This window comes from Camelina sativa, chromosome 10 (assembly GCF_000633955.1).
Source record: "Camelina sativa cultivar DH55 chromosome 10, Cs, whole genome shotgun sequence".
Taxonomy (NCBI): domain Eukaryota; kingdom Viridiplantae; phylum Streptophyta; class Magnoliopsida; order Brassicales; family Brassicaceae; genus Camelina; species Camelina sativa.
In genome coordinates this window covers 10,132,105-10,142,886 of record NC_025694.1, presented here as the reverse complement: position 1 = coordinate 10,142,886, position 10,782 = coordinate 10,132,105, and the positions used below count along the sequence as shown (strand labels likewise).

General features: G+C 37.1%; 5 protein-coding genes across 5 annotated transcripts in view; 3 read left to right on the top strand and 2 right to left on the bottom strand.

Annotated features, from left to right (window-relative positions):
- LOC104718280 (general transcription factor IIE subunit 1-like) overlaps positions 1-1,421 on the top strand; it is a 3,363-nt gene extending 1,942 nt beyond the window's left edge. The window contains exons 7-10 of the mRNA XM_010435991.2: positions 240-434; positions 538-759; positions 867-1,074; positions 1,316-1,421. Coding sequence (XP_010434293.1) covers positions 240-434; positions 538-759; positions 867-1,074; positions 1,316-1,398 — 708 coding nt within the window. The 3' untranslated portion in view covers positions 1,399-1,421. The remainder of the gene's footprint in view (positions 1-239; positions 435-537; positions 760-866; positions 1,075-1,315) is intronic.
- LOC104718279 lies at positions 1,774-3,045 on the top strand. Its single transcript, XM_010435990.2, has 6 exons — positions 1,774-1,896; positions 2,095-2,192; positions 2,275-2,335; positions 2,416-2,454; positions 2,575-2,621; positions 2,712-3,045. The coding sequence occupies exons 2-6, from the start codon at positions 2,097-2,099 to the stop codon at positions 2,847-2,849; spliced, it is 381 nt and encodes a 126-aa protein (XP_010434292.1). The 5' UTR covers positions 1,774-1,896; positions 2,095-2,096; the 3' UTR covers positions 2,850-3,045.
- LOC104718278 (elongation factor Tu, chloroplastic-like) lies at positions 3,074-4,841 on the top strand. The gene has a single exon (XM_010435989.2). The coding sequence runs from the start codon at positions 3,190-3,192 to the stop codon at positions 4,642-4,644; it is 1,455 nt and encodes a 484-aa protein (XP_010434291.1). The 5' UTR covers positions 3,074-3,189; the 3' UTR covers positions 4,645-4,841.
- On the bottom strand, positions 5,600-8,256 carry LOC104718277 (vacuolar protein sorting-associated protein 2 homolog 2-like). The gene is made up of 11 exons (XM_010435987.2): positions 8,042-8,256; positions 7,652-7,696; positions 7,230-7,264; positions 7,078-7,128; positions 6,732-6,836; positions 6,557-6,628; positions 6,391-6,462; positions 6,216-6,296; positions 6,077-6,112; positions 5,894-5,970; positions 5,600-5,802 (listed from the first exon to the last, which is right to left on the bottom strand). Exons 1-11 carry the CDS (start codon positions 8,073-8,075, stop codon positions 5,742-5,744), a joined length of 669 nt encoding a protein of 222 aa, XP_010434289.1. The 5' UTR covers positions 8,076-8,256; the 3' UTR covers positions 5,600-5,741.
- Positions 8,532-10,207, bottom strand: LOC104718276 (protein TWIN SISTER of FT-like). Its single transcript, XM_010435986.2, has 3 exons — positions 9,984-10,207; positions 9,444-9,505; positions 8,532-8,930 (listed from the first exon to the last, which is right to left on the bottom strand). Exons 1-3 carry the CDS (start codon positions 10,182-10,184, stop codon positions 8,840-8,842), a joined length of 354 nt encoding a protein of 117 aa, XP_010434288.1. The 5' UTR covers positions 10,185-10,207; the 3' UTR covers positions 8,532-8,839.

Here is a 10,782-nt window from a genome sequence, read left to right as displayed (position 1 = left end):
ATTTTTTTTTTTTTTTTTTTTTAAGAATAGAGAGGTGCACTTTAGTCATGCTGATATGTTAGCTCACTCTTGACATCATCTCAAATTTACTTTTAAGTTTTTGAGTTAGGAAAAGATTGTTTCTGTTTTGTCATTTTATACCTTGCTGTTAGTGATTAGTTTAGCCTGATCGGTGTCTACCCGTGTTCTGGCATTTGTTATGTAGTTTGTGTGTTGACACGATCGGAAATAAAATGTAGGTTGAAATGAAACCTCTGATGGATCAAATAAATATAGTAAAAGACCTACCGTTTCCTGGCTTTGAACCTTTTCCGGCATGGGAGGCTCGTGCAGCCAAGGCTGCTCGTGAAAATGGTGTTCTTGATCCTAATGATCCTTCGAGGTCACAGGGTGGGTATGGTTCAACACCAATGCCATTTCTCGGAGAGACGAAGGTTATCTTTACTTCTCAATGTTTATAGAATTTCAATGTTATAATGGAAGATAAGTTTTCCCTGCATTTTCTGTTTGTTGACTTCTTTAATTCTACATGGGTAGGTTGAGGTTAACCTTGGTGAAGAAAAAGAAGATGTCAAATCTAAAGGTGGAGATTCTAGTCTGAAAGTCTTACCTCCATGGATGATCAAGCAAGGCATGAAGCTGACCGAGGAACAAAGAGGAGAGACGAGACAGGGAGCAGAGGTTGATGGAGAAGCAGCAAAGCTTTCAGATGACAAGAAAACAGTCTTGGGAAATGGCGATGGTGATAAGGATGTGAAGGCATGCTTTCGGAGATAAATTATGTGTTTATTTAGAATCCCACAGTAGCATCTTGTGGATTGTGTTTCCAGAATCGTGATACACATTTCATTTCCATTTTGCTTCAGGATGAGTATGTGAAAGCTTACTACGCCGCTTTACTGAAGCAGCAAGAAGAGCTTGCTGAAAACCTGAATCAGCAAGAATCCGCAGGTGAATCAAACACTGACATCCAATTGGCTACTACGTCTCCAGATCGTCAGGTTGGTATGAAATCCAAACGTGAAGAGGAGGAAGAAGAAGATGTTGAGTGGGAAGAAGAAGCTCCTGTTGCAGGTCAGTTTGAGTTTACTATTACTTCATTTACAGTTCGCCAAGTAGTGGATCACACAACACATTAGTTAGTTAGAAGTATAAAACCGTAACAGAGCGTTGGAATTTGCTCCAAAAACTTACTTGTTAAGAGATGCTCATAGTTTTTCACTGTAGTAGAGGGCCAGAGTTTAGGTCTCATGATATCTAAAGGAAAATATGATGCTCACCTTGTTTATTACATTTCATGTAACTTAATTTGCAGCCAATGGAAACGACAAGGTGGATTTGAATGTGGAAGCAGAAGATGAAGAAGAAGAAGACGATATTGATTGGGAAGAAGGCTGAACTGAAAGCAAATTGTTCAAACTAGTAACCTCATAGAGTTAAGGTTGATTGTTAATTTTCATGAGCATTGAGCACTAATAGTAACTTGCTGAAAATTTCGTCAGTTACACCAATTTTATTAAAGGTCATTTTAATATTTTATACTTGTCGTTTATCGTAGCAGACAAAAGGTTCAAACACAATCATGAACCTTCTAAAATGACAGTAGAATAGCGAGCGTTACACAGACGACGACAGTGGAGGCGAACGGAACATAGAAAATAAAAAAATTCAGTAAACATTACCAAATATAAATTGAAGGCCCAATAGAGATTGTTTGGGTCTTATAAAAGCCTAATAGAACCTTTTAATCAAGCGGGAGAAAACCTGGTTTTATTCCTGCTTCTCATCAGCCAATTGATCTCAGATTCTTCCTCTCAACTCTTAAGTCTAAAAGTGAAATCAAACGATTCTCGTTTAGGGTTTTGTCGATAGCTCTGCTTCTTATTGCAATTCCTGGTTAGTTTCATTTAATCCCTTTTTTCGCCACTCTCTTTTTTAACATTTGAGATGTTAAAGTAAAACAAGACAGACGAATCGTTGCGAGTAAATTAGCTGAATAGACTCCAATCATAGTTCTGATTCAGTAACAACTGTTCTAATTTAGTGGTTAAGCTCTGAAAACTAAAATCAAGTTGTTTTGGTTCTTGATGACAGCCATGGAGTTAGATAACTTCAGGGTAGGTCTTACTCCTACAGTATTCTGCATTCCCGGTTTCATAACTGACGAACAGCAAACTCAGCTCCTAAATCATGTAAAACTCTCCTCTCCTTAAAATCTTGATTTTGTTCCTCTTTTTTAAGTTACTGTATTAAACCTTTTTGCTGTCCGGTAAGATATATGGAGCATCTGGTTCCAAGTGGAAGACATTAAAGAACAGAAGATTACAGAATTGGGGTACACTTTCTCATTCTTTAGTTTTTCATTGGGTAATTGTTGAAGAAACATAAAGTCTTGACCTTTGGTTTGTTCTTCAGGTGGTATGGTTCATGAAAAGGGTCTTGTTCCACAAGAATGTACGTAAGAATGAGACCAACAAAAAAAAGTCCAATCCTTGATTTATCTAAATTCTAGATGCTCAAGAGTATGTATATATATATATATATGTATCTTTCTCAAGAGTATGTATCTTTCAGATTTCCTCCACGGCATCAGTGATAGTCCAACACACTGCTACAACCAGGTGCAACACACAGCTCTTCTCTTTTTCATATCTACAAAATGTAAAATATAAAAGGAGAGTGATTATATTATGGTGTCTATCTATGTTCAGGTCGTTAATGAAGCTGAAGCTTTGGCTTACTCTAATTCAAGAAAAGATGCTGACAAGATTCTTCACAGAGACCAAACTCGAGTTTCACTTACTTGCCGTTTAGTCCCCAAAGTCCATAAAAATCTCTTCAGGCTTTAGATTGGATAACACATGTAGCTAGCTTGTTGCTTTCCTAATGACACTGGTTGGTTTGTCTTGTCGTTTATGACTATAAAAAACGGTACGATTTGCGACGTGGGAATATGAAAAACGTCACGATTTGTAGTGGGGTAAACTTGAGGACAAAGATGTTGCAGCGGATAGGATTAAATATGAGCCCTTCATTATTTTCTTATTTTTGTATATTTATTTATTTTTTCTTCTTCCAAAGAGATAACACAACACAGTACTATTACAAACCTCACTCTATCCCCCAATCTTCTTCTTCTCCCCCAATCAAACCCTAGGATTCTCGATTTCTCCTCCAATTCCGTCTTCCATGGCGATATCGGCTCCAGCCGCTTGCTCTTCTTCTTCCTCTAGACTCCTCTGTTCCTACTCTTCTCCTTCTCCTTCTCTTTACCCCGCACCTGTTTCCGCCATTTCCACCTCTGGTAAACTCAAAACCCTAACCCTCTCTTCCTCTTTCCTCCCTTCTTACTCCTTGACCACTACTACTACTCCCTCCCCTTCTCAATCCACTCGTCGTTCCTTCACCGTCCGTGCTGCTCGTGGCAAGTTCGAGAGGAAGAAGCCTCATGTCAACATCGGTACCATTGGTCACGTTGACCATGGTAAGACTACTTTAACCGCAGCTCTCACCATGGCTCTCGCTTCCATGGGAAACAGCGTCGCGAAGAAGTACGACGAGATTGACGCCGCGCCGGAGGAGAGAGCTCGTGGTATCACAATCAACACCGCTACGGTGGAGTACGAGACTGAGAACCGTCACTACGCTCACGTTGATTGTCCTGGTCACGCTGATTACGTCAAGAATATGATTACCGGAGCTGCTCAGATGGACGGAGCTATCCTCGTTGTCTCCGGCGCTGATGGTCCTATGCCTCAGACTAAAGAGCATATCCTTTTGGCTAAGCAGGTTGGTGTTCCTGATATGGTTGTGTTCCTTAACAAAGAGGATCAAGTAGATGATGCAGAGTTGCTAGAGCTCGTTGAGCTTGAGGTTCGTGAGCTTCTCTCGTCTTATGAGTTTAACGGTGATGATATTCCGATTATATCTGGTTCTGCTCTTTTAGCTGTAGAGACACTCACTGAGAATCCTAATGTGAAGAGAGGTGATAACAAATGGGTTGATAAGATTTACGAACTTATGGATTCTGTTGATAGTTACATCCCAATCCCTCAGAGACAAACTGAGTTGCCTTTCTTGTTAGCTGTTGAAGATGTGTTCTCTATCACCGGACGTGGTACTGTAGCTACAGGGCGTGTTGAGAGAGGTACGGTTAAGGTAGGAGAGACTGTAGATTTAGTGGGTTTGAGGGAAACTAGGAACTACACTGTCACTGGGGTTGAGATGTTTCAGAAGATTCTTGATGAGGCTTTAGCTGGTGACAATGTAGGGTTGTTGCTTAGGGGTATTCAAAAGGCTGATATTCAGAGAGGTATGGTTTTAGCTAAGCCTGGATCCATTACTCCACATACCAAGTTTGAAGCTATTGTGTATGTGTTGAAGAAAGAAGAAGGTGGAAGGCATTCTCCATTCTTTGCAGGTTACAGGCCTCAGTTCTACATGAGGACGACTGATGTTACGGGTAAAGTGACAAAGATTATGAACGACAAAGACGAGGAGTCGAAGATGGTTATGCCCGGTGATCGAGTCAAGATTGTTGTTGAGCTTATTGTGCCGGTTGCTTGTGAACAAGGTATGAGGTTTGCTATCAGAGAAGGAGGTAAGACTGTTGGTGCGGGAGTTATTCAGGCTATCATCGAATGATTTATGAAATGGGGGTTTTGGAGAGCTTCACATAGTGAGCATCTACTTGCTTTCTTTTTGTTTCCCTCTTGATTCTCGAACTCGTTTTTTAATTTTCTTTTTGTGCCATTTTCTTCTTTAAGAACTCGAAATCAAAATGTCATATATTTCTTGATTTCTTTGACCCTCTATATAATTCTTGCATTTGATTTGGGTCCGATCCGAAGATCAATGGTTCATTCTTAGGTCATAACTGTCATGTGAATTTTACATTACTCCAAAGTTAATTGTTTTATGACTTCGATTGTACCAACCACTTAGTTTGAAAACATTGTTCAAACTTCAAGCAATGGAAAGATTACATCTCTTGCAGACCTTGTAAATTACAAAAAAAAATGTCTTATCACTGGAAGTTGCAGGATATGAAAATTACACAAAAAAAACTAAAAGAGGGAAGTTGAAATGTGAAAGAGATAATCCAGAAGAGGACAGAGAGAGCTTATGGAATGCGACCACCACCTCTGCCACTGTAAAGATGGGCCTGTGTCAATCTCACCATTTGTTTGATAACTCCTCACTAACACAATCATGTTTTGAATTTGGCATATATGTATAAGTTTGGAACAGTAACCAGCACTTGGGAAGGATTCGTGTTAGAAGCAAGGACAAGACTGTTGCATCGATGAACAAGACGAAGCAGAAAGAAAACAAACCCCAAATGTGAAAAAGCCTGCTTTACTCTGTGTTGTTTATTGAGAGGGTAAGGCACTGTTTAGAGATAGGTTTAGTCTAATGTGTTTTTCTTAATGTAAGATTCTTATTACAAGGTGTCATGATAAGTAATGGGGTGGACATGAGGGATCTCATGTGTCATCATCCTCCAACTTGGTCTTCTTCATATCTTATAATCCCTTTCTTAGTCTTCTGATGAAGACCCATGAGGATAGAGAAAAAAACAGTTCTAAGACGCACCTAAGACTGAGAAAAAAACACCTTAACGTCGTTGACGATCTTATATATTTTAAGTGTTTGATTTAAACATGAGACCTAGTTTGTGACATTAGTAGATTTATACAAGAATATGAAGAAGCTGCTTTCTCGTGGAAAAGAATCATATTTTAGATTCGTCGTAGTGAAGCCAATCTTCTCTCTAGTTCCTCCATTTCAGTAGACTCCGAACTGTAAGTTAAAATGTATGAAATGAATGTATTATCCAAAATAGTCTTCATAGATCACAGTAAATGATGAGAACCCAAATGTATCTTCATACTCATTATTGTTGTCAGTAGTGGTCGGAGCGGGAGCAGCAGTTTTCGTTGCAATCCTGCCCTTGGGAGCTGAAGATAACTGTTTAGACAAAAAGTATGAAGCAAACTTTAGTTCTATAAAGTCACCCCAAGAGAGCGACAAACAAATACTTCCTTTCAAGGTTTAAATTGTTGAGAACCCTGACCTGAGATGCAACACCAACACCAATCTCATCAAGAACCTACAAGGACGTCGATACATGTGAATGAGTAAATAGAGGAAGCTTGGAGAAATTTCTCAAGAGGTTAAGTATTATTCTTGTGATTTAAATTGCAGTAACCAACCTGGTTAGTGAGATCTTCTGTTTCCTCTTCAGCTTCATCTTTGTCAAGAGTTTCATCAATTGCCTCTGACATCATCTCAATCTGCAATATCCAAAACAATTATTACTCAGCCAATCTTTGTGATAAAACTGCGCTTAAAAGCATGCTCTTAAAGATAAATTGTGATTTTGTTTACCGTCATGTCCAATTGTGCAGATTGTTTCTGAAAGTCCTTGATAACTTTAGCTTGTTTTGTCGGTGCCATTTGCTGTAAGTGTGAGAAACAAGAGAGTAAACTTTGTTAGCAGGGAAGTGAAAGAACCCCATCAAAGTAGCAAAATGAAACAAAGTGGGAATATCACCTTGTTCATTGCAACCATAGCTGTGGTTGCACCTTTCATTCCAGATGAAATAGAGGTGCTTGCATACAAAGCCTATATTTTATAATTGTCCAGCCATCAAGGAAACATTCACGAAGTTGATTATTGTATCAAAGCATGTGGCAAGGAATGGGTGGAGAGATTTAAGTAACCTAACCTGTGTATGAGTGGTTACACCCCGGATTTGAGCACGGCTTCCCTGCAAATTGGTGATCTGTTGCCTCAATCGAACAAGCTGTCTCGCTAAGATCTTGGTGGCTGCCTAAGACAATGTTTTAACCAAAACAAGCTTATTAATGTAGAAGAGAAGAGTCTGGAGGGGTTTATATAGACAGAAATGAACCAACAAGCTAGTAAACAGTACAAAAGATACTGTGAAATAGTGATTCAGTCATCTGCACACTGAACCAATTACTACCCAAACAATAGTTTCCATAAGGAGTCAAAGTTTTTCACAAGATAAGGAAGAGAATTTAGTTTTTTCCCCACTAGAAAGGCTTTACCTCATTTCCAGTTTTAGCTGTTTTCTTGATTTCTGCCACAAGCCTCTTCTCCTAATTGCCATATTCAGTAAAACCGTCAGAACAAACTAATCTAAAAGCATCGTTAGTGGATAAACTCAATAGAAGAAGAAAAGTTGGTAGATGATATGTACCTCCAATTGAAGAGATGTAATCTCGCGTTCGATTCCTGCAATTACACATTGATAAACGTAGCTAAGTGCTTGACATTTGCACAGTTAGATGAATAAATAACTCTTGTTCAGAGAGAGTGGTACAAATTTATAAAGTAATCCAAAGATACAAACACAAATATTGATTATAACTTAGTTAGCATAGCATGATGCAATCACTGTGATCAAACCACAGGAAAAACAAACCAGTAAGAAGTGATTCTTGCCTCTTTCTAAATCTGATCTAACGGATCCACTAAGATTCCAGGGAACAAGCGAAAACAGCTTTTTGCAACTTCAGTGAAATGATGGTAGGATAAACCTATTACAGCTCTAAGACTTCCATTTGAATACACGATTCTGCTTATAGAAGTAGCTTTTCAACAGACAAAATAAACACATACCTCGTGTAGCCACAGCCATTTCTTTCTTGCTGGTACGGAGAGCATCTGTACAAGAAACATCAATCAAAACAGAAAAAAGCAAGTAAAGAGAAACAACACTTCATAACTTGAGAGAAACCACACACAAACAAAAAAAAAACGATGCACTGAAACAAGTATGAATCGCAGAAGAATATTCACACAACACTATCAGATTAAGGACTCAGCAGATTCGTCACTCCACAACGTCAGGTTGAAGCACAAACAGATTTAAAGGTTACATTTTTTTTTTTTTGCAGAGTTTTTCTAGAACCCTAAACCCAGTTACTCAGAGTCTATTGCCGGCAAATCAAATTAGTTACCATCAAGATACGAAAATCCAAAAAAAAAAAAAAAATCAAAGCTTTTTACCTTTGGGAGTGGTCTTCTTCTTGAAAATATTCATTGCTAATTGTCTTCTCTGAAATTGAGTAAGTGACGAAATCCTTAATCTTTGAGCTTATGGTGAGAAACCCTAATCACATTCTAGGAGGAAGTGAAGTTGATCTATGGGAGATAGAGACAGTGGAGAAAAGGTGTCTCCTTTAGTCATCAACGCCCACGCAAATGGTACTTAGCCGTGTCTTAACACTAATCTATTCTTCTAAAATGTTTTATTAAAAGTTTGAAAAACGATCTAATTCAGCGAGAAATACAAAATACTAAACCGAAATAAACCAATTAGAACAACAAAATACTAGTCTTATTTTACTTGCCATTTTAATCCTTTTGCCAAATGTAACATTTTTGAGTTACTTTTTCTATGTTATCTAATTTTTTTTATTTTATTCTCCAAATATTGACATAAATGATTTTATGTGTTTTATTAAAACTTTGCCACATTGTAAAAAATTATCATAAATATATTTAAATATATATTTAATTATCATAAAAATTATCATAAATATATTTTTGTTACAACTGCCAAAGACTCACTCATGTGGATGTGGACTGTCCTTTGATTCTTAAACTCCTTGAGGATAAGCTCTTAGATAGGAAGTTGGGTCGTAAGGTGGACAACGCCAAAAAAGATTTGGTGATTAAAGAAGATGATCCTCTTTATGGTGTTCTCAGGGAAGATCAGGTTGGGTTGCATCCTTTGCTAGAAAGGCCAAGAATAGCATCAGATGTGCCGCTTCTTTGATGGTCTATGACTATAGATCTATCGGACTAAAGCTTTTTTGATGGTCTATGACTATTGAGTGAATTATTAAACTTACCAAAGGCGGTTCCAGTTGTGGCAGGTATATCAGTCACCAACCTGCATCGAGAGTACCCATTTAAGTTTAAGATATACAGATCATACATAGTGAACTAAAGTGCTACCTAACAAAGCAAGCACGCATCAAAAGCATATAGAAATAGAAAGAATAGACGTTTTGTTGTGTGGTAGCTATGATATAACATGACACTTCAAAACAGAAATTTTAACTCTGACAAGTCACGTCTGTATTTGCATAGAATATTTAAGTCATTTGAAGTATATTAAGCCGTTTTTTTTCTTCCTTACATCATAGAGGTAAAAAACGTTTAAAGTGACAAGTTGTTGCTCTCTTAAAGTTTTTATACTATATGTTCCCTACTATTATTAGCAAATATGTAAAAATATCGTGTTTTATGTGCCACCTTAGAAATGTATTGGATCTCTAAATTTTGCCATATATATATTTTTTGTTTATCATGGTTATATTCTACTATTTTATATTCGAACAAGAAGTGTGAGGTGTAAAGTTAATTAAGTTATAAAATGACATGAAGAGAGTTTTATACAAACCAATGCAGATATTCTCGGAGGTGTAGGTTGCTTGGACTCGGCACATCTGGATCCACCATAACCTTCATTAAAACCAGTCAGTCAAAAACCGTATAAGAAGATCGGTTATGAAAATATCAAAACAATCAAGAACTCACGAGTTCTGTCCTTTTTTTTTGAACTCGATAACATAGAAATAACTAAAACTACTATAAGGGGAAATAAAGACGAATTAGAAAGAAGCTTAAATTAGAATAAATGTATTAGTTACAATTTCACACCTATACATATAAAAGAGTATCTAGAGTACTCGTTTGATTATCCAGATTCAAAAGTCGAGTCGTTAAAAATAATGACTTAAAATATTATCTTTTTGGACATCATGGTACTTTTGAAAGAAAAGAATTATCAAAAACTACTTATGGAGAAAACTGAAAATATAAATATTTGATTTGACTATGTAATTAAGGTTTATTCGACTATGAAGCTTAAGAAAACAAAAGAGTGAGCGCAGGGAAGAATGAAGCAATGAAGAAAACAGCAGGAAAGAGAGAAGAGAACCAAAGTATAGAAATTTCTGAGGTCATCTCCTCCAACCTCCACCATTGGTTTGTTGAGAACTTGAGAAGGCCTTAGATCCAAGCCATTCGTAACCTCTCTATGGCCATAAGTGACCCTAAGAGAGACCAACCTGGTGAAAGGATCAAGAACATCTCCAACAACTCTTCCCACCACAAGAGGATCGCTACGACTTATAGACATATATATCTTGACTCTCAAGTCTTTTAACAAATTAATGATTGCTTCTTATTGTATCAACACCTTGCTTCCTATTTTATTTATATAATGTTTTGGGAATAGCAACTGTTAACTTTGTTCGCTCCAATGAAATCATTACCACAGTCTTTTCGTGTGTAGTCAGAATCTTAAAACTGGTTCGACGTACGTACATCACTTATTTCCCCAAGTCATTGTTTCTTTCCTTTTTCTTTTGATGGTATTCCTATTCCAAAATCCACCAATAGAAACATAAATCATATTATTCTATTTATTCGATTAACTTGCCTGAGTTAGCTTACTAGTAAAACTTTTCGAAAAATGTAAAATCAGTCAGTAATTAGTTTTGTGACGATTGCTTTCTATTTTTTTTCATCTCAACAACTATTCGTACTACAAATTATAATTTATAAATAGTAAATAAAAAGCTGTTTAATGGCTAAAAAGACAATTGGCTTAGTACCCTCTTTTGGGCTTAGTATCCTCTTTTTCTAATAGAGTCTTTCTTTCTATAGAAAATAGAGAATTGGCTGGAAAAACACTTTTCTCTTTGTTCGAAACTCACCGTTTTCACGTTTAAAGA